Here is a 24,453-nt window from a genome sequence, read left to right as displayed (position 1 = left end):
AGCTAATGAGAACATTAAAATTAAGTAGAATGAATTGGTACTCTTATGAAATATCTCTGTGAACTCATTCCAATTAATAACAATAATGTTCATCATGTATTACATGCTTCCTATGTGCTGGGAAATATTTATTGTAACCTTCAGTAGAACACTCTAACCTAGCTCTTGAACCCATTTTAAAGATGAAGAAACAGATTGAGAGATGTCTATAACTTGCAAAGTCATAGAATTAGTACGTGGTAAAAGTGATCCTAAATTCAATTTGTCTGGTAGCACACCCCATAACATCATCCCACTACTACATAACCATTTTTTTTTTTTTGAGATGGAGCCTTGTTCTCTTGCCCAGACTAGAATGCAGTGGTGAGATCTTGGCTTATTGCAACCTCTGCCTCCCTGGTTCAAGCAATTCTCCTGCCACAGCCTCCCAAGCAGCTGCGATTACAGGTGCCTGCCACCATGCCCAGCTAATTTATTAAAAGTTATTTTTAGTAGAGACAGGGATTCACCATGTTGGCCAGGCAGGTCTCAAACTCCTGACCTCAAGGGATCCGCCCACTTTGGCCTCCCAAAGTGCTGGGATTACAGGTGTGAGCCACTGCGCCTGGCCACCATAGCCATTTTTAAGGAGAGTCAGAATACCTAGAAACTCTGATTTTACACACTGAGATTAGATCTCAGACTCAATAATAGGTCTTTCATGAGAGGTATACATTTTACAGTTAAATTAATGCAAGCTTTTCCAAGAGTTGAGTTACACAGCTACAAATTTCACCTGAATTCTGAAGTTCAAATATCTGTTTCAAAATTCTGGAGATACTATAAATTATTGGTGAAGTATAATTTTCTTAAATCTCAATTCATCTCCTTGAAAATAAGTCACATTTATAGCCTGATGTGTGGTCATTTAGATACACTCTGAGCTATGTACCCCTAAGGAAGAAAGGTAAACTATAATTCATATGAATTACTCCTAGAATAGAGAGTCCATCATCATCACATCATTCTTCAAAAGCTGAGATTCCATTTAACTCAGCAAAATTCAGTCCAGGTTGAAGTTTCCATCTGCTTAATTTGTTCTAATTTTGACACTTTCTTGAATTTATATTTTTCCTTTCATACAGTTTTAAGTTCATCATTTAACATCAATAAAGAGGTTACATCTTGTAAAACACTGGCTGTCCCCACTAGCCATATCTGTCAAAATCCTTTAATGACCCAAAATAGCTTAATAAAATCTTTCTACTCTACTTCAAATATCATATACAGTAGAAAAACTAAAGGGCTTGTTTCCTTCACCCTTGATTCATGATTTACAAAGTTCAAAGTTAAATTTCCACTGATAATTTCAAGAAAATTAGACAATACATACAAGATAATGCAATATTTATGGGCAACAAAAATTGCACTTAAGCCATCCCTACTCAAGAGGAGAGGATGAATGTCATACCTAGGGATTTGATGACTTTTTCAGTACAAGAATCACTAATACTAAGTGGGGAAAAAAAAATCAAACAAATAAACAACCAAAAAGGCACTTCAATCCATTTTCCTCTCTTGTTTACTCTTAATATCGTCAAAGCTTTATCCCCACTAATGACACAATGAGACAAATGGATATTGTTACAGGAAATATACAGGTGTTTTTCAACACAATAAAAAGTCGGTTCAATTATCATTTTCTATTTTCTGGCACTGCAATATATTTATAACAGTGAGTCACTGATGTTTGTCATAACATTTAGAGAGTGCAAGATCTTGAAATGCTTTCTGAATAGCCAGAAGAAATGTTCAATTATGGAACAGGATCTCAATGCTGAATTATGTTTTTCCCCAGACTTCTCATTATGAGAATGCTCATGTATCCGAAATGTTGAAATAGCAGAATGAACGCTAATATACTACAATAATTGTTTATTTTTGCCATATTTGGTTTTCCTCTCTCCCTACACCTGTGCATACACATAAAATTTTTTGTTGTTGTTTAACCATTGAAAGTAAATTGAAGACTTTATGATGCTGGCTGATACGTAATTTAACATATTCCAATTCTTTGAAATGTAACTATATATTAAATATATAATGTTATACCCATTTATAAAATATATATTAACTTAAAGTATGTTTCATATTATAATTACCTGTTAATTTCTCACAAGGATATTTTACTATCCATAATATCCAGTTGTCTAAACATGACAATTTACTTTATGTTAATTATCAGAGTTGACTCAGTCCTGCACGTGACCACCATAAGATTTCTCCACAAGAGCTGGTGCTTTAGTCTGTTTTCCCATGGCTAAGTCAGAGCATTCACCTATTAAAACCCAGACATTTGAGTACTTAATAAAATCTCAATGATGCTCAGGGTTTTTTTATGGAAAAATAGTCTCTTATTGCTAGTGTAAACCACATTCTTCCTAATTATTTTATTAAGCTGTGAGAGAAGACCTTCATATTGCCACAAAATTGAATTGTGTAAACTCCTATGGAAATGTATTTAAACAGATCCTAAGAAAGAGGATTCATATTAGGAGAAAGTCTGAGGAAGTCTTTCTCAGACTTAAAAATATTTACACATTAAATTATTTATAAGTTAGATGGATTTCCTTATGTTTATTAACTTTCTTAAATATGCTATGTTTTACTCATCTTCAGATAAAATATTGAATGGAGTATTTTGAAATTCATCTTGAAAGCCCTCCCTTATAGATATGGTAGAATTAAATCTCCCTCAAAAGGGGCATTATCATAATTCTCAGTACTTCAGAATGTGACCTTATTTGGAAATTGTGTTGTTGCAGATACAATTAGTTTAGTTAAGATTGGGTCATACAGGAGTAGGGTGGGTCCCTACTCTAAGAGGGCTGGTATTTATTTTCTTAAGAAGAGAGAAATCTGTACAGGGCCCCGCACAGAGGTAGGATGATGTAAAGACACACAGGGAGAAGACTGCCATATGACCTTGTAAGAGGGAGCAAGAACCCCTCTTAGGGGACCACCAGTCTCCCCTGGCCTCCCAGCAAGGAGATAAAATAAAAATATTGAGTTCCTTCTAGGGAGATTCCAGGCATCTAGCTAGCCCTGCAACCAGAAATTTGAATAGTAAATATAAGTAATCCACTGAGCAAAAAGGTAATAATAGCTTAAACAATTGTTATCCAAGTAAGTTAGCGTTATGAGATGTTTGGTTCCTTATAGAAACTAAAGATAGCATCTCATATCCTTGAGTTGTTCTTCAGAAACCTTGACCCTCACCAGATGAAAAATGCCAACCACTGTCATGTAGACCTCAGATAAGGAGGAACTAAGAAGTGAACACTGACTACCATCCTTATTGTAAATTTCTTCCCTGAAAGCCTGTAGAGTCATGCCCAAAGCCCAGATCTTAACATTCCATTCTTCTGACCACAGGTATTTAGACAAAATGTTGCTTCCCTAACCAACTGTAAATCAAAGAATCTCAGAATCCACCTATTTGTAAGCCTCTACTTTAAGATATTCCCATCTTTTTGGGCCAAAGCAATGTATAACTTTCATATATTGATGATTTTGCCTGTTACTTCTGCTTTCCTGATATGTAACCCTGCCTTTTACAATGTACCCTTGCTCATAAGCCATCGAGGAGTTTGGATCTTAAGTGTGAGTTGCCTGATTCTCCTTGCTTGTCACCCTGCAATAAAAGCCTCACTTTCTCTCACTACAAGTCCTGGTGTTAAGTGTTTTTCTTTTTTTTTCTGCACACTGGGTGAGCTGGCTCAAGTTTGGTTTAGTAAAAACTGGAGACAGATATTAGAATGATGATCTACAAGTCAAGGAATGCCATGGATTTCTGGCTGTCACCAGAAGCCAGGAAAGAGGCATGAAACAGATCTTCCTCCGAGCCCTAAGAAGGAACCAACCTTGCCAGCTCTTTGATTTTGGACTTCTAGCCTCCACAACTGTAAGAGAATAAATTTATGTTCTTTTAAGCCATCTAGTTTGTAGTAGTTTGTTGGGCCAGCCCTAGGAAACTAAGATGGATGGAAACAGACAGACAGACAGACAGACAGACAGACAGACAGACAGATAGATGGCTCTTGGGCTTAGTATAGTCGTAAAATGAGGACAGGAACCATCCATTGAAGTAATACAGTAATCTTAAAGTTGTTAGTTGGACCACATAAAATTGCCATTTTTGAAGGCCAAGAAGTAAGTAAAAAATTGCATTAATAAAGGCAATTTTGTGTTGTTGAGCCTAATAGATTACATACATAATTCAAGCTTTCTGAACCCTTTTTTTCCCCTTCAGGAGCAGACCCCTTGGTTGAATTCTCTAAGAAAATATTTTCCCCACATCACTTTTCCTCTATAAATAGATTCTTAGGCTTCATTCATTTCCTTTAGATAAGGAAATTTCCATCTCCATGACTGATAAGGAATGAAATGCTAGAGGCAACTGCTTTTTGAGGTTTTGCCTGCTATTTCTCTCATTTACACATCTCTGTGCATGGTTTATCCTAGGAGACAATACTGGGGATTCTATCTAATTCACATTCAAAGCTGAGGTTTCTCCAGGGCATTTTCTCTCATTCCATTTGGCACAGCAGTAACTGTGTTTGACAACATCTGCCTTACAGCACCACTCTGCAGCTCCATCTGACACTTTGTTCCCGTTCACAGGCTCTTCCTGCCTGTCTTCTGAGGGAGATGTTTTCACAACAGCGAGAAGACAGTGAGGACAAACCAGAGCTGTGCTTGCCCAACGAATATACATCATGAACCCACCAAATGGCTCCACTGACCTCTTATTCCAATTTATCAAAAACTTTTGACATAAGCCAATGATTTTTAAACCAGCCTGTTGTCCTGGGAAATTCTTGAGCATCACATGTGATTTCTAGTGTTTATTTCCTAGAGTTTCATATGTCTCTTCCATCTCAAAGTTTCCTCAACTATGAAAAACAAATAGCCCTTCACCCATTTTACCGACAATTTTTTTTTATTATACTTTAAGTTCTGGGGTACATGTGCAGATCTTGCAGGATTGTTACATAGGTATACACATGCCATGGTAGTTTGCTTCCTCCATCCCCTTTTACCTACATTAGGTACCTCTCCTAATGTTATCCCTCCCCAACCTCCCCACCCCCTGTTATGGTTCCCCTAGCCCCTCAGCCCTCAACAGACCCCAGTGTGTGATGTTTCCCTTCCTGTGTCCATGTGTTCTCATTGTTTAATGCTCACTTATGAGTGAGAACATGCAGTGTTTGGTTTCCCGTTCTTGTGTCAGTTTGCTGATGATGGTTTCCAGATTCATCCATGTCCATGCAAAGGACATGAACTCATCCTTTTTTATGGCTATGTAGTATTCCATGGTGTATATGTGCCACATTTTCTTTATCAAGTCTATCATTGATGGGCATTTGGGTTGGTTCCAAGTCTTTGCTATTGTAAACAGTGCCACAATGAATATATGCATGCATGTGTCTTTATAATAGAATGATTTATAATCCTTTGATATATAACCAGTAATGGGATTGCTGGGTCAAATGGTATTCCTATTTCTAGATCCTTGAGGAGTCACCACACTGTCTTACACAATGGTTGCACTAATTTACACTCCCACCAACAGTGTAAAAGCATTCCTATTTCTCCACATCCTATCCAGAATCTGTTGTCTCCAGATTTTTTAATGATTGCCATTCTAACTGGTGTGAGATGGTATCCCAATGTGGTTTTGAATTGCATTTCTCTAATGACCAGTGATGAGGAGCTTTTTTTCATGTTTGTTGGCCAAAAACAGCACATAAATGTCTTATTTTGAAAAGTGCCTGTTCATATCCTTTGCCCAGTTTTTGATGGGGTTGTTTTTCTCTTGTAAATTTGTTTTAGTTCTTTGTAGATTCTGGATATTAGCCCTTTGTCAGATGGGTAGTTTGCAAAAACTTTTTCCCATTCTGTTGCTTCACTCTAAGCACATAAACCAGTAAATCTAGGAGAAATGGATAAATTCCTGGACACTTACACTCTCCCAAGACTAAACCAGGAAGAAGTTGAATCCTTGAATAGACTAATAACAGGGTCTGAAGTTGAGGCAGCAGTAATAGCCTACCAACCAAAAAAGGCCAGGTCCAGATGGGTTCACAGCTGAATTCTACCAGATGTATAAAGAGGAGCTGGTACCATTCCTTCTGAAACTATTCCAAACAACACAAAAAGAGGGAATACTCCCTAACTCATTTTATGAGACCAACATCATCCTGATACCAAAACCTGGCAGAGACACAACTAAAAGAGAAAATTTCAGGCCAATATCCATGATGAACATCAATGCAAAAATCTTCAGTATAATACTGGCAAATAAACTGCAACAGCACATCAAAAAGATGTCCATCACGATCAAGTGGGCCTTATCCCAGGGATGCAAGGTGGGTTTGACATATGCAAATCTATAAATGTAATCCATCACATAAACAGAACCAAAGATAAAAACCACATGATTATCTCAATAGATGCAGAGAAAGCCTTTGACAAAATTCAACAGCCCTTTATGCTAAAAACTCTCAATAAACTAGGTATCAATGGAACATATCTCAAAATAATAAAAGCTATCTATGACAAACCCACAGCCAATATCATACTGAATGAGCAAAAACTGGGAGCATTCCTTTTGAAAACCGGCACTAGGCAAGGGTGCCCTCTCTCACCATTCTTATTTAACATAGTATTGGAAGTTCCAGCCAGAGCAATCAGGCAAGAAAATAAGGAGTACTCAACTAGGAAAAGAGGAACTGAAATTGTCTCTATTTGCAGATGACATGATTGCATATTTAGAAGACCCCATCGTCTCAGCCCAAAATCTCCTTAAGATGATAAGCAACTTCAACAAAGTCTCAGGATACAAAATCAATGTGCGAAAATCACAAGCAACCCTATACATCAATAATAGACAAACAGAGAGCCAAATCATGAATGAACTCCCAATCGCAACTGCTACAAAGAGAATAAAATACCTAGAAATACAACTAACAAAGGACATGAAGGACCTTTTCAAGGAGAACTACAAACCACTGCTCAAGGAAATCAGAGAGGACACAAACAGATAGAGAGAAAAACATTCCATGCTCATGGTTAGGAAGAATCAATATCATGAAAATGGCCATTCTGCTCAAAGTCATTTATAGATTCAGTGCTATCCACATCAAGCTACCATTGTCCTTCTTCACAGAACTGGAAAAAAACCACCTTAAACTTCATATAGAACCAAAAAAGAGCCTGCATAGCCAAGGCAATCCTAAGCAAAAAGAACAAAGCTGGAGGCATCACGCTACCTGATTTCAAACTACACTACAAGCCTACAGTAATCAAAACAGCATGGTACTGGTACCAAAACAGAGATATAGACCAGTGGAACAGAACAGAGGCCTCAGAAGTAATGCTACACACCTATAATCATCTGATCTTTGACAAACCTGACAAAATCAAGCAATGGGGAAAGTATTCCCTGTTTAATAAATGGTGTTTGGAGAAACTAGCTAACAAATGCAGAAAGCTGAAACTGGACCCATTCCTTACACCTTATATAAAAATTAACTCCAGATGGATTAAAGATTTAAACATAAGACCTAACATCATAAAAACCCTGGAAGAAAACATAGGCAATACCATTCAGGACATAGGCATAGGCAAGGACTTTATGACTAAAACACCAAAAGCAATGGCAACAAAAGCCAAAATAGAAAAATGGGATCTAATTAAACTTAAGAGCTTCCACTGACAACGTTTCAACCAACAAGAAATGGTAAAACCAAGTCCTAAAACATCTTGTGTGTGACTGCTGATAAAACATGTCATTTTATTTTCATAAAAAATAGATATTTAACACGAAATTCTATTTCATCAAAGTTTTAATAATCCTTAGCGCAGATAAATTTTATGACTATAAGAAATTAAATTAAGGGAAAATTCAAAATCTTATCAATCAAAAGATTCCTCTACATTGTGGAATAACTTAAATCATTGCCTACACCAAACAGAAAATTCAGAATATAGAAATCATTAGTAGCAATTGCCATTTAAATTATTACCAACTTTCATTAAACTGTCTTTGTTATTTTGCTATGACTTTAAACAATCTAACAGATTGTTTAAAATGCCATTCTATTTCTATTTGGCTGAAAACCTTGTACCATTATGCTCTTCATTACAAGAGATTCTAAAATTTTCCTATGCCAGACAATACATAAACAGCTGTTAATTTTAAGCTGCCTTTAGGGAAAAAAAATTCCTTGGCCTAAAAAATGTATTTGACTTCAAAATTTATGATACTTCTCAACATACTTTACAACTGGGTTTTCAGATATAGACATATATATATATATATTTCACATATTTGTTCACATGAAATTTGAAAAGGAATGTGCTAGAAAACAGTATCTTGTCTTTTTGTGGTTTTATGAGTAGAGACTGTCTAAGAACACAAAATTCAAGTAGGGCATTAAAATGGAAAAATACTCTCTGGGGTATAGATAGTATTACACTATCTATATATAAATGCTGGCATTTATATTTTGAACTCCCATCTGCTGTGTTTCTTACTCATTAGAGATGAGCCTAAGTCACTTTTGCCTCCTCAGCTTACCTATAAGTGTAGGGCAAAAGAAACAACCCCCAAACAAAAACCTTTCTGTTTTTCCCAGTACAAACTTCTAGATGAGCAGGTTCAGTCCCAGAAACATTAGCATTTGTTCAATTATACTCTACTGAAGCAAGTGTAACATTTGAAAATCAAGGCAAATTAGAATCTGATGACTCCTTTAACAAATACATTTGTGTTTTATTTAAAATTCTTTTCAATAGCAAGTTTTTCTAACATATTAAAATGTGGTTTAAATATTTAAATATTGAAATTATTTTACATGTGTATGTGTGTGTGTATATATGTACACATATACACATACACACACACATATATTTATGTATCTCCAAGAGCATGGCTGATATACAAAATAAGGTCTACCTGCCAATTCTAAATGTTTTTCTTGCCAAACTTCTCTCCACAACCACATCCAATCAGAGATCCAGTTGCTTTCAAAGTCTCATGCAATTTCCACCAGGCAACAACCTATTTGGGCTGCAACTCCCATAATCAAGAGTCAAACAAGTCACTTGCACATAGAAGCTCTCTGGCCCCTTTGTTCTTCAAGTCAGGTTCCTGCCTTCTCCAGGTCACAGGCTCCTTAGAAATGCCATTATATAATGAAATAAACTTACTGTTTTTTTTAACACTTTGAGAGCATAAGGCTTTTGGGTCCCCTTCTGTTTGCATCTGTACACAATGGATGTAGCACCCCTGGGGGAAAAAAGACAAAAAGAAAATGTTATACTTTGGACATGAATTAAAGGGGAAAGCTTGAAAATAAGGTTTCTCTTGCAATAACCCGAGTTAACTGACAAGTGCTTATAAGTTCTACTATAGAACCAGCCCTGGCTGTCAAGAGTACTTCTTTTTAAATCACAACTGAATATAGTTTGCTCAGAAAAGTCTAGGTTTTCTAGCTTGCTCTTTTCTTTCTGCCTTATCCCTATACAAATAACATACCTAGGGCTACTGCACTGAGAAGGCTCTGGAATAAATCACATCCTCAGGTGAACGTTGTTTTTGAAGGAAACCCACCCAATTTCAGAATCCCAGAGCTCTCCTAAAGGTACATGCCTGGAATAAAACAAACCATATGACTTTAGGGAGAGGGTTTAAGTTCAGCACTCTATATAGTTTGCACTTCCACAATTTGGTAAGGGAGCTGGGACACCGCCTCCTGCTTTTTAATGTATAGAAGAGATGGTAATCTGTAAAGAAGACAGTAAGAAGACACTCCATAACTGTCTTTATATATGTGCAGGATTATTGATAAGAAAGCATTAAAAAGCAGGACAACATGGTCCAAATGCTCCAAACACCACGACAAGTAAAGGAATAAAAGAAAGAGAGATAAAAGAGAAGAATAGACCAAATAGGCTTGTGTTTCAACTTCAGAAAGAGAGCTTCTAGAAACATCTTAAGAACAGTAAACTTGTTAGACTGAAGAATAGGCCAAAGGACCTCTTATAACATTCTCAGTCCTATGGTCCTGAAATTCCAAGTGAGCACAAAGAAGTATAAAAATAAAACACATTCCCAGCTATCTAAAGACAACAAATTTTTAACAAAGCCAAGAGAAGTCAAAGACTGGTGTGTTTTAAATGCAAATAGTTAAAAATATTAACATTTATTTTTAACACCTTGGTAAGGTATGACATATACATAAAGTAATAAAGAGTTCTAGAAATAGAATAAATGAAGGTAATATAAAATTCATTTCCTTATTTTAAATTGCTTTAAAAGATAACTAAGGCAAAAACATTAAAAATGCATTGTGTTTATAGCATGTGTAAAAATAAAATGTATGTAAGACAACAACAGCACAAATGATGGAAGGAAGAAATTGGGAAACACTGTTGTTAAATCCTTAAACTACATGTCTGGTAGTCTAACATTATTTAAACATAGATTCTGATTAAAGATGCATATTATGTAACCTAGGGCAATGACTAAAATAATTATTTAACAGAAAAATCAACAACAATTCATAATGGAGCTAAAATGAAATACTCAAGACAGAATGCAAAGGAGCAAAAACAAAATAATAGATTTAAAAAATAAAACAGCTATAACAACGTGATGGTTTTTAATCTAATCATATAGTTACATTAAATGTAAACCTTGTAAACCATGAATTAAAAGTTAAGAGCACATTGGATAAAAAAAATCAAGACCAAACTATATGCTGTGTATAAGAAACTCATTTTAAATATATAAGAATAAATAGGTTAAAAAATAAAAGATATATTAGGTTGGTGCAAACCTGGTAAAAGGATACGACACGAACCCTAACCATACAAAAGCAGAAACAGCTTGTTAATATGAGACTAAGTAAATTTTAGCAAAAGGATAAAGTGGGACGTTAATTATGAAGTGGTCAACTATTAAAAATAACATAATAAATATAAATATGTATGCACCTAACAACAGGGTTTCAAAATACATTAAACAAAATCTTATAGAACTAAAAGGAGAAATTTTAAAATCCACAAATAAACTTGGAAACTTCAATACATTGTCTCAGCAGTCGATAGGAAAACTAGATGAACTCTCATCAAGAATTATAGAATAATAGACTAGCCCTACCAATTAAATTATACTAAGTGACATTTAGTAAAAACTCTACACCAAAACTTCAGATTACATAGTCGCTTCAAAGTTATAAAAGAATAGACATGAATACAAACAAAATGTTTTTTACCTGTGTTTTATGTAGGTAAATTAAGTTGCAAATGAAATAAAGAACAGTTGTCATATTTGAGGTAAGGCATTGGATTGGGGTAGAGGTGAAGGAAAATGATGAGGTGATTAAAAACACAGCTCCAACAATTACTAGCTATATGATCACATGCAAGTTACATGCCCTCTTTCTGCCTTCAGTGTTTCCATCTATAACATGGAAAAAATAACAGTACATAGCTCATGAATTGTTGTAAAGAGTAAATGTGCTAATCTATTTAAAGCATTTAGAATGATGCTCGGCACAGTAAGGCCTATATAAGCATTTACTCTCATTGTCACATATTTCTATATTTTTACAATTTTTACAAGGAAATATTCATATGTTCTTCATGTAATTCTTTGTGTATTCCCAGTGTAATTTTAATTTTTACTATTTTTTTTAAAGAAAAGGATCCAAAAATAGTCCTACACATATACTATGGATTCTTTTCTGATAAAGGTAAAAAGGCAATTTTTTGACAAAAAAATATACAGTTTTTCTAAAAACTAGTACTTGAATGACTGGACAGATATAGGCAAATAGATAAAAACAAAATTTATCCATACCTTAAAACTTATATTAAAAAGTCCTCAAAATGGATCACAGATAGAAATGCAAAACAGAAACTATAAAATTTCTTTCAAAAACATAGAAAAAAAGTATTGTGATCTTTAGTTAGGCAATGATTTCTTAGATACAAAACAAAAAATATAATAAATGAAAGAATAAGTAAATAAATTAAACTTCACTTAAGAGTGTCTGCTCTTTGAAAGTATAGGAGAAAATATTTATAAATCAGATATCTTAAAAGGATTTGTATCTAGAATATATGAAGAACTCTCAAAACTCAGTAAGAAAAACACATTAAAATGAGCAAAATATCTGATCATATACAACTGATAGTACAGAAATGTAAAGGATCTTAAGAGACTAGAATGTACAAATATACATCAACAAATTGGATGACCTAGAAGAAATTAATAAATTCATAGATACATACAACCTACCAAGACTGAATCATGAAGAAAGAGAAAATCTGAACAATAAGAATAAAAAGATAAAAAATCTAATAGTTTACCATCAAAAAAAGAAAGGAGAAGGAAAAAAAGAAGCCTGAACTTAAAGGCTTTACTGCTGAATTTTACCAAACATTTAAAAAACTAATATCAATCCTTCTTAAACTCTTTCAAAAACTGAAGAGGAGGGAATACTTTCAAACTAATTTTATGAGGCCACCATTACCCTGATATCAAAGCCAGACAAGACCACTACAAGAAAAGAAAATATCCTCAATGAACATAGATACGAAAATCTTCAACAAAATACTAGCAAACTGAATTCAACAGCACATTGAAAGGCTCATTCACCATGATCAAGTGATATTTATCCCGGGGATGAAAAAGTAAACATATTCAAATCAGTAACTGTGATACACCACATTAACAAAATGAAAGACAAATCATATGATCATCTCAATAGATGCAGAAAAAGCATCTGACAAAATTTAACATCATTCATGATAAAACCTCTCAACAAATTACATATAGAAAGAACATGCCTCAACACAATAAAGGCCACATATGACAAGCGCACAGTTAATATACTCAATGGTAAAAAGTTGAAAGCTGTTCCTTTAAAATCAGGAAAAAGATGTGGATTTTCACTCTTACCACTTCTATTCAATACAGTAATAGAAACCCTAGCCAGAGCAACTAGGCAAGACAAAGGAATAAAAGAAACCTGAATAAAAAAAGAATAAGTTAAATTGTCTGTATTTTCAGGTGATATGATTTTATACACAAAAACCCTTAAAGACTTTACCAAAATACAGTTAGAAATAATAAATGAATTCAATAAAGTTGCAGGATATAACACCAACATTAAAAAATCAGTTGGGTTTCTATATACTGATAAAAAGCCATCCAAAATAGATATCAAGAAAATAATTCCATTTACAATAAATAAAATACTTAGAAATAAATTTAAACAAAGAAGTGAAAGATCTGTATACTGAAAACTATACACAGTCATACAAGAAATTGAAGAAGACACAAATAAATGAAAAGATATCCTGTGTTCAAGGACTGAAAGAATTAATATTGTTAAAATGTCCATACTACCCAAAGCAATCTACAGATTCAATGTAATCCCTATCAAAATTCCAATAACATTCTTCACACAAATCAAAATTCCAAAATTCCTGTGGAATCACAAAAGACCCCAAATAGTCAAAGTAATCTTGAGCAAAAAAAACAAAGCTAGAAATGCCACACTACCTGATTTCAAAATTTACTACAAAGCTATAGTAATCAAACAGCATGGTACTGGCATAAAAATAAACACATCGAGCAATGGAACAAATAAAGATCCCTGAAATAAATCCACATATTTATGGCCAATTGGTTTTTGACAAAGATGCCAAGAACACATAATTGGGAAGGAATATTTTCATCAATAAATGGTACTGGGAAAATGAGCTATCCATATGCAAAAGAATGAAATAAGACCCTTAACTCACACCATTTACAAAGATCAACTCAAAATGAATTAGATACAAATGTAATACCTGACACTGTAAAACTACTAAATGAAAAAATAGAAGGAAAGCTCCATAACTCTGGTCCTGGAAATAATTTTTGGATATGACCTCAAAAACACAGGTAACAAAAGCAAAAATAGGTAACTGGAATTACATCAAACTAAAAAGATTGTGCACAGCCAAGGAGGCAACAGAGTATAGAGACAACCAACAGAATGGGAGAAAATATGTTTAAACCATACATCTGATAAGGGGTTAATATCCAAAATACACAAGGAACTCAAACACCTCAACAGCAAGAAAATAAATAACCTGATTAAAACATGGGCAAAGCTTATGGCTCAAAGCAATCTATAGAGTCAACACTATTCCTATCTAACTACTAACATCATTTTTCGCAGAATTACAAAAAAACTCTTCTAAAATTCATATGCATTCAAAAAAGAGCCTGAATAGCCAAAGCAAAAAGAAAAAAGCTGGAAGCATCACATTATCGAACTCCAAAATACACTATAAGGATACAGTAGCCAAAACAGCATAGTACTCAAATAAAAAGAGACACGGTATACCAATGGAACAGAATATAGAAGCCAGAAATGAAGCCACACACCTATAGCCATCAGATCTTCAACAAATTCGACAAAAACAAGCAATGGGAAAAGTTCTCCCCACTCAATAAATCGTGCTAGGATAGATGGCTAGCTATATGAAGAAGAATGAAACTGGATCCTCCCTTTCACCATGCACAAAAGTTAACTCAAGATGGATTAAAGATTGAGATGTAAGACATCAAACTATAAGAATCTTAGAAGAAAATCAAGGAACCACCTTTCCGGACATTGGTCTTGGGAAAGAATTTTTGCCTATGTCCTCAAAAAAAGTTGCAACAAAACCAAAACCTGACAAATTGGACCTAATTAAAGAGTTTCTGCACAGCAAAATAAATTATCAACAGGGTAAACCGACAACCTACAAACACCAGAGGCTTGGAGTGGAGAGACTGGAGAGATATGATGTTGGTTAAAGGACACAAATGTTTCATTAGCAAGGAGGAACAAATTCAAGTGCTCTTAATAATATAGTTAATAATAATGTATTATATACTTGAAAGTTACTGAGTAGTTCTTAAATATTTATACCATTAAAAAATGAGGTAATTCATGTTAATTAGCGTGTTTTTGTTATTTCACAATGTATACATATTTTAGAATATCATATAGTACACTACATAATATATAGTTATTTCCAATGAAAAAGGATTTAAACATATACTTTACCAAAGAAAATATAAGGATGGCAAATAAGAACACAGAAAGATCCTCAGCATCATTCGTCATTAGGGAAATGCAAATTAAAATCACATGAAGATGGAACTACACACTGTGAACGCTGATTACACAAATTGGATTATCCTTTTCATATCCGACTAAAACAGAGTCCAGAGTGAGAAAGGCAAGGTATTCGGGACACATAACATTGCTTCAAAAATGTATTTCTTGACAAGTCTGGCTGCTGAAACTGCCTGTTCTAACTAGAGACCAGTTTTCTTTGTAACTGCTTCAACTTTAGGACTAATTTGGTTCACCACTATCACTCACTGATCAGGGCTTACCGGTTCCCCAGAACCTTACCAGTGCCAATGACCTTTCTCAAAAACCAATAAATAACATTTCTCCTTTTTATACAACCTCCAGCCTCCTTTGTTCTTTTGCCATACTGAAGACCACCTAGTCTGTATGTGTGCCCAAACTGCAATTCTTTCTTCTCAAATAAAACATTAAATTTAGAGATTTGTCTCTATATTTTTATTCTGCCTTTAACAACACTTATTTGAAAGCGCGCACACACACACACACACACACACACACAGAGGCTGGCAAGGATGCAGAGCAACTGAAACTCTCTCACACATCACTGGGAAGAATATAAAATAATACAGCCACTTTTGAAAACAGGTTGACAGTGTTTTATAAAATTAAGCACATCATATGACCTATGTATGTCTCTTCTAGGTATATATTCAAATGAGATCAGAACAATGTTCAGTCACAAACTTGAGCACAAATTTTCACAGTAGTTTTACTGGTAATCATCAAAAGCTAGAAACGGTTTCAATATCCCTCAACTGTGAAGTGGATTAATAATTTGTGATACATCCATATGGTGAAATTCTACCTAGAAATGAAAAGGGAATTAATGAGGGTACACAAGACAACTTGGATGAATCTCTATCACAATATCCAAAGTAAAAGAAGCCAGGTTCAAAAGTCTATATGGTATATGACTTCATTTATAATATTCTCACAGGTTGGAGAGGGATTGACTACAAAGGAGTATGGGGGAATTTTTTTCACATGATGGAACTGTTTTTTATCTTGATTGTTATGGTGTTTACACAACTATATACATTTGTAAAAACAGGTAAAACTGCAATAAAATAGGTAAAATTTACTGTATAGAAATTATACTTTAATAAATATATAGTAAGAAAAGCCTTTCTAGGACAACTACATTGTTTAAAGATAATAGTAGCTTATAGCATTCAATCCATTCTATTTTCATTTAATAGTAATAAGTGAATTTTTTAAAAAAAGAAATACATGAGAAAGATTTTCAAACAGAAAAAACTAAAACTCTAATTTTAATTTTTATGAAAAATAAAATTGAAAAATTAATATTACTCAAAAAGTCATGTAAAATATTAAATGGCATCTATTTGTTAATTTCCTCATCACATTAAATTAAACTATCAATAATTTCCATATATAAATCATTATCTTAGCAAAGCATTTTAAGAAACAATTAACAAATACATTTTTGACTGATCAACTTCAGGACAAAAGTATACTAGAAATAACTTTTTAAAGATAAGAAAGAGTAAGCTAAAAGAAGAAAACAGCCTAAACTTATATGGAAATAACAATTCAATAATTCCTCAAAAGCATAAACTATATTATTCACTGAAATTAAATAGTTGACTTAAGTGTATAAATGTAATTTTAGAAAGCAATTACATTTTTGGTATGTTCATATGAAAATAAGAACTATTTTGACATAATGTACATTAACAGTTAATTTTTAATACAGAAAGAACATTTTTGTAGAGTGTTGCATCATCGTTTCAAAATGGCATAGAGAAAACCACCACAAAATTGCTTGAGATTCAAAAGAAGCAAGGAGATTACAGATTAGAGGATATTTATGGAGTCATTCAACTGAAAAAAAAAAGCTTTACTGCTCATATCTATCCATTTATAACACATTCTTTGGCAAAAAGACCAAGAAATTATAGAAATTATTTCAGTTATAATTTTTTCTGCCATGATTTTGATGAGAAAAAAACTAATACTCTTTTCGAATCTGAGCCTGCTTTCTACTACTTTCTTTTACATTAGTATTCTTTAATAGGAATTCTTAAAAAATTATTTATTTTTGAGCTCTAGTTTTGTCAAATATGGTTAGTTGGCTATTTAAAGTTTTAAAGACAAAAACGTTAAAAACATATGCCATCATATTTTTTATTACACAAAAATGGAGAGTTGTTAAACCTGTAATGTGTCTGTAAAATTGTGTGCAGTATTTGTACATGATAACTGCAATATTATGTATAAACTATAACGTGTAAATATATATATATAGTATATATTATACCCCCACACATTGTTCTGGAAAGCTGTTAAGAACCTGATGTTGGTACCTGACACTGTGTGCCCAACTTATGGATGTGGGAGAAAATCTCCAGAGATAATATTTATTTGCCTGAAAATGTTTCAAGTATAAAGTCCATTGCTACCACATTTAGGACTACATAGTATAGAAAGGGGCGCTTCATCTTTCAGTTGGCCCTAACATGCTCCTCATGCCTAATTCATGTGGAATAACTATTTCTTTTCTTTTTTTCCAATAATCTCACCCTTTTTTCTTCCTCTCTTCTTTCTTGCTTTAAAAAAAGATAAATTGGTTTATTTTTTTCTCCAAAAAACAATGCAGGAGTGTTGACATAACTGTTCATCCACTAGATGAGAAAGAGATACGCAAATGCATTCAAGGGGTCAAGTACAGATGAAATGTGATTCAAAATGGAATTAGGAAGTCTGGGTTCATACGAATATTTTAGGGAATTAAGATGAGATTGCACAATGTTCAGACAATTTAGCATCAAGGGCATTCTCCTATTAAGGGAGGTTATAAATCAGAAATTATTTCTTCTAGGAGAGGAATAGTGGGATGTTTGTGATGATTTGAGGGAAAGCATTCAAGTTTGACTTCCCTTGCCACCAAGTCTACAATGTACTCTTTGCAAATGCAAGGGACTTCAGATATGGAATTTCTTAACACATAGAAGTCTGGAAGTACTGTTGACCACTCTGTTTTTCGGCTCCAGCTGGGTCTCTGCAATTATATGTCTCATGGCTATGTAAAAGTGTCTTTGCTAAGTTTATCAGGTCACGTAAGCTATTAGAGTCTCAGTTATTTGTTTTTTAATGAGAGGTGTCTTAAAATGAAACAAAGAATCTTTTATCTTTTTCTAATGTTGAAGAAGCTTGGTTAAAAATATAGTTATGTCAAAATATTAATTATTTTTAAACATTTCAATAGATTTAATTTTCTTCTTTTGTTTTGCATTTGATTTTTAAAGTTTTTGTTTTCAATGTATGTGCTTACTGGAAAGATTCTCTTAATATTCATTAGGAAAAGGTTTAAAAGCAAGCGGTGATTTAAAAGAAGTGTCAAACATCGGTTGAAAATATAATGTGTGCAACTCTACATATCATCACATTTCTCCTACATGACTGACTTGCTATTCTTTTATAAGCTATTCTTTTACTGATTTTTAGGTTATATGAATTACTAAAGAAGACCAGTTATAACCTCAAAATTGATTCTTCTTAGAAGGGAAAGTGTGTCATTAAAGAACAGGAACCTGAAAAAAGTCAAAATCTGTAAGCATTTAATGTCTGCAAACATCCTGGCCCATTCTTGTTTTCACTGTTTCCGTCTCTATCTCTGTCAGCCTGCAACTCATCAGTGCTCTTCAACCCTAGAACGCTTCAAGACATTGTCTGGTCACCAAGAGGGAAAAAAATCTGAACCTTAAAATCAACAAAGAACAGGAGGAAAGCTACTTAAATGATTTAATTAGTGATTTGACATTTCCAGTCTACAATGTGAAGAATGGCTAAACTTTAGAAGTTGCTATTAGATCTGGAGGTTTCCCAAGTCAGTTAAATGTTACACTCCTAAAATAAATCTCAAATATATCATGTCAAGGAATGATACTAAACCCCAGATGTTAAGAAAAGTTCAAGCCTAAAGTTTTGATAAGGTTGGCATCAGTCTGTCCATTGTCCACAACTGTACTCTCTTCTCAGGTTCATTCACTTGCTGAATCCTGCAGAAAGCAGGGGTAAGCACCTCACTTCAGTCTTCCCATGTCCTCCTATTGGTGCCTTATATCAACTCTTCTGGCTGTCTCCCAGATAGAATCCTCATTTGTTGTTTCAGCCTCCTATCAGCTTACTCTATAGCCACTGTCTTACAAGTATCATTCCTGACCTATATGCCCTTCTTCAAGACCTTACATTGGCAACTGTTAACTCTTCAACTATGATCAACTCAAATTATGAATTATATTCTCTACTTTGTGGCTTCAGCTTCTCAAAACGCTGCTTGCCTGCTAAACAATTTTTTTAAGTTGTTGCCTGACAGCACCCATGTTGTGACTTTGGCCCTAGTGTTTGGATCTCCATAAGCATTGGCTTAAATATGGCTCCTCTTATTTCAGAAATTTAATAAAACTCCTGCCCTAAGATAAAGTAAAAGCTTAAGAAGCTCTGGAATCCAAATGCTGAATTTTAGCTACAACAAGGTAAAGCAAAAACAGCCTCAAATTATCAGGTAGCTTAATTACTGGTTTTCAGTCACAAAGTGATACCTTAATAACAATAAAACTATGGAATAAAGGGTCTTAGTAACTCTTATCAGTCCTCTTTGTTTACTTCAAAATATTTTATGCCTCATATTGTTAGCTATTAGTATCAATTAATCAAACATCTTGTGAAAAGTTTATTTTCCTTTTTTTTCTGTGAGTGGGTGTGTACCCATACATGCAGCACACAGAACTGAATTTTTGATCAACCATTTAATGTTATAATATGTGAAATAAGACAGCTATTGTTCATTTTTTTAACTTTTATCTTCCATTCGAAGTCCTGTTTGGTTCTATTTCATACCATCTACTATAATATATTTAATGTGTATCTACACAATTCCATTTCCATACCTTCACTTATGTTTATGAATATTAATAACCAATATATACCATTGTTTTTATATACTATTTAGATTATATATGTGTTACTACACCATATATCTCCGTCCCCAATTTGCATTTTTTTACTGAACATGATATTCTTGATTAGCGTAGTTCTAATGTTCACTGAACATGATATTCAATTATTATTGATTAGCATAGTTCTTAATAAGTCTTAATTGCTGCACTCAATGGATATACCACACTTTATTTGTTCAGTAGGACTTGGATGGACATTTAGGTTTTTAACTACTTTAAACCAAAATTTAATGGATATTCTTTCTTCTGAGTTTTTCCACAACTTAGTTATAACTTTCTAATGGGCCTGCAATTTTTCCTGCTGTCTATGAGAAATCTTTTTAATTAGGAAGTAAAAGCACCAATGTTGTAATCCCTGAAGTCAGGCATACCACCCAAATGCACTAGACCAGCAGCTCACAGAAATCTCACCCTACATCTTTATGCTTGCATTCCCAAATAGAACCAAGGATAAAATTTAATTAGTTTTGAAGTACTAGAATAGTTATTTCATTATAGTGAGCACTGTTGTTAAGGCTGAGGTTGTTAAGAACTGTAAGAAGAGGATGCTTAAGTTGTGTGGGTGTGAGTAATGTTTAGTCATATCTTTAAAAGCAGCAGAAATCACTGTTCATTTTTAAAGTGGAGTTAGATTTCATCAAGTGAAAATTTATTGGGTACTGTGCTAGGCACTTTATGGGATTATAAGGATGGCCCTGGCCCCTAATGGACTTAAAACAACATGAAAATAAGAAAAAATCATATAAATAAATATATAATTTAAAAAATTTTTCATCATACTTTAAATTCTGGGGTACATGTGCAGAACATGCAGGTTTGTTACACAGGTATACACATGCCATGGTTGTTTGTGCATCCATCACCCTATCATCTACATTAGATATTTCTCCTAAAGCTAACCCTCCCTATCCCCCCACCCCCTGCTATCCTCCCCAGACCCCCACCCACTGACAGGCCCTGGTGTGTGATGTCTCCCTTGCTGGTGAGGAGCTGCGATCCCTTGGAGGAAAAGAGACATTCTGGATTTTGGAATTTTCAGCCTTCTTGCACTGGTTTCTTCCCATCTTCGTCGATTTATCTACTTTTGGTCTTTGGAGTTGGTGAGCTTTGGATGGGGTCTCTGAGTGGACATCCTTTCTGTTGACATTGAAACTATTTCTTTCTGTTTGTTAGTTTTCCTTATAAGAGTTAGGACCCTCTGCTGCAGGTCTGCTGGAATTTGCTGGAGGTCCACTCCAGACCCTGCTTTCTAGGGAATCACCAGCAGGGGCTGCAGAACAGCAAAGATTGCTGCTGTTCCTTCCTCTCGTAGCTTCGTCCCAGAAGGGTACTTGCCAGATGCCAGCCAGAGCTCTCCTGTATGAGGTGTCCATCAACCCCTGCTGGGAGGTATCTCCCAGTCAGGATACATGGGGATCAGGGAGCCACTTGAGGAGGCAGTCTGTCCCTTATCAGAGCTTGAACACTGTGCTGGGATATCCACTGCTCCCTCCAGAGCTGCCAGGCAGGGACTTAGTCTGCTGAAGCTGTGTGCATAACTACCCCATTTCCCAGGTGCTCTGTCCCAGGAAGGTGGGGGCTTTATTTATAAGTCCCTGACAGGCTGCTGCCTTTTTTCAGAGATGCCCTCTCCAGTGAAGAGGGAGTATAGTGACACAGTCTTCTTGCAGAGGCCTTGACGAGCTGCCTTCGGCCCAGTCACTGTGGAAACGTCCCGTGACTTTGTTTACACAGGCAGTGTTAAAACCGCCCACCCAAGCCTCAGCAATGGCTGATGCCCCTCCTCCCACCAAGCTCCAACATCCCAAGTCAAGCTTAGGCTGCTGTGCTGGCTGTGAGAATTTTAAGCCAGTGGATCTTAGCTTGCTGATCTTCATGGCAGTGGGACCTGCTGAGCCAGATCACTGGCTCCCTGGCTTCAGCCCCCTTTTTCAGGGGAGTGAGCAATTCTGTCTCGCTGGTGTTCCAGGCACCATTGGGGTATGAAAAAAAAAAAAAAACTGCTGTGGCTAGCTTGGTGCCTTCCCAAATGGTCACCCAGTTTTGTGCTGGAAAGCTGGGGTGCTGGTATTGTAGGCACCAGAGGGAATCTCCTGGTCTGTGGGTTGTGAAGACCATGGGAAAAGTGCAGAATCTGAGCCAGAGTGCCAGGGAAAGTCCCTAATGGCTTTCCTTGGCTAGGAGAGGGTGTTCCCTGGCCCCTTGCACTTCCTGGGTGAAGTAACACCCCACCCTGCTTTGGCTCACCATCCTTGGGCTGCACCCACTCTCTAACCAGTCCCAATGAGATGAACCAGGTATCTCAATTGGATATTCAAAGATCACCCGCCTTCTGTGTCGCTCCTACTGGGAGCTGCACGCCAGGGCTGTTCCTATTCAGCCATCTTGCCAGCCCTTCATATGATTTTCAAAGTAGGCTAAATACTAAAAACAAAACTATGGAGCTGTGGGTAGCATATATTTATAATTTATTGTTAAGCCTGAATGTTTTTGAGAGTAGGATTAATTAATTACACCAAAGTCATATACAAAAATCAGGACTATGCTTGGCAAACAGAGATCTGTAGTTCCCCTACTGTTGGGAACTAACATACAGGGAGAAAACTGGTAAGCCCTTTTGTAGTAGGGCAAATTTAAGCTGGTATTGAAGGTGGATATGGACTAACAAAGGCAAAAGAACAGACTGGCAGGTATTTTATACAAATGATCTTACTCGAGCCTCGATGTTTAACTTCTGGAAAAACTGCCAAATTGTTTTTCAATGTGGTTACCATTTTCATTCCCACAAGTACAGTGTGAGAGTTCCAGCTGTTCTACATCTTCATCATTTGGAGATGTCAATTATTTTAATTTTTGCTATTTTAGTGGGTATGAGGTGGTGTTACATTGTGGTTTTAATTGACATTTCCATAAATAATGATGTTAACTACTTTTTCAGGGACCTATATGTAATTCATTTATTTTCTTATGTGAAGCATTTCAGTCTTTTGCCCATTTTAAAAGTATGAGTTTTTTATTATTTTTATGAGTTTTTTTTAAAAATTCCAGAGAAGATTATTTGTTATATATGTATATTGTAAAATTTCTCCCAGTCAACAGTTTGCTTTGTTATTGTTCTTATTGGTATCTTTTGATAATTATAATCTTTTAGTTTTGAAAACCAATTTATCAGTTTTTCTTTTATAGTGAGTACTGTTTGTGTCCTACGAAATCATTGCTCATCCTCAAGTAATAAAGACATTTGCCTAGTTTTCTTCTAATAGTTTTCTAGTTTTAACTTTTATGTTTATGTATATGACATATCTTATTTTTTGTTTGTGGTATAGGGCATGTATCAAGGAATATTTTTTCCATGTATTTATCTAGTTGTCCCAGCATGTTTAATTGAAAAGATTTTCTTTCCTCATTGTACTGCCTCAGTATTTTTGCCAAAAATCAACTGACTATTGATATATGGATCTGTGTCTGGACTCTATTATTCTCTCTATTATTATACCAATGCCTCACTACTCTAATATCTGTAGTTTTACATTACAGTTATCCATGGGGTATTGGCGTTCCCAGATCCACCACAGACACCAAACTCCATGGATGCTCAAGTCCCTTATATAAAATGGTATAGTATTTGCATATAATCTATGGACATTCCCCTTATACTTTAGATCATCTCTAAATTACTTACAATTAATTACAATATGGGTTATTTGGGTTATTTTACTTTTCCTTATAAAATTTAGAATCAATTTATTGATATTTACCAAAAACGAAAACAAAGATCCTGCCAGGATTTTAATTAGGATTGTATTGAATCTATAGATCAGTTTGGAGAGAACTGACATCTTAATATTTAGTCCTTGCAATCCATTTACAGTATATATCACTCCATTTAGGTTTCCTTTGATTTCTCAGCAATATCTTGAAGTTTTTCTAGTAAAAGTCTTTTATGACTTTTGTTAAAGTTACTGTTCATTGTTTTTTATTTCTTGATGTAATCATAATGATATTTTAGAATTTTCTTTTATGGCTGTTTGCTTCTAATATATATAAATACAATTTATTTTTGTATGGTAAATTTATCCTACAACCTTGCCAAATTAACCTATTAGTTTACTGGAGTTTTTTGTTTGTTTGTTTGTTTGTGGGGTGAGGGTGTAGAGATTTCTACCAAAAAATACATTTTATCTGAAGAAATAGTTTTACTTCATACTTTACAATTC

The 24,453-nt window shown here is 34.7% G+C and overlaps 1 protein-coding gene across 4 annotated transcripts in view; it reads right to left on the bottom strand.

Annotated features, from left to right (window-relative positions):
* CAMK4 (calcium/calmodulin dependent protein kinase IV) overlaps positions 1 to 24,453 on the bottom strand; it is a 253,623-nt gene that overhangs the window by 132,176 nt on the left and 96,994 nt on the right. For 3 of the 4 annotated variants that reach the window (XM_012473933.3, XM_064376208.1, XM_012473934.3), the window contains exon 2: positions 9,256 to 9,334. In XM_012473933.3, the coding sequence (XP_012329356.2) occupies positions 9,256 to 9,334 (79 nt within the window). Of the gene's footprint in view, positions 1 to 9,255; positions 9,335 to 9,583; positions 9,598 to 24,453 lie in introns of those variants that run through there. The other variant, XM_021667483.2, reaches the window with a different exon arrangement.

This window comes from Aotus nancymaae, unplaced genomic scaffold (genome assembly GCF_030222135.1).
Source record: "Aotus nancymaae isolate 86718 unplaced genomic scaffold, 86718_ANA_hifiasm-v0.15.2.pri h1tg000014l, whole genome shotgun sequence".
Classification (NCBI taxonomy): Eukaryota; Metazoa; Chordata; class Mammalia; order Primates; family Aotidae; genus Aotus; species Aotus nancymaae.
Note: the sequence above shows the minus strand (reverse complement) of the source record. Positions and strands in the feature narration are given on the sequence as shown.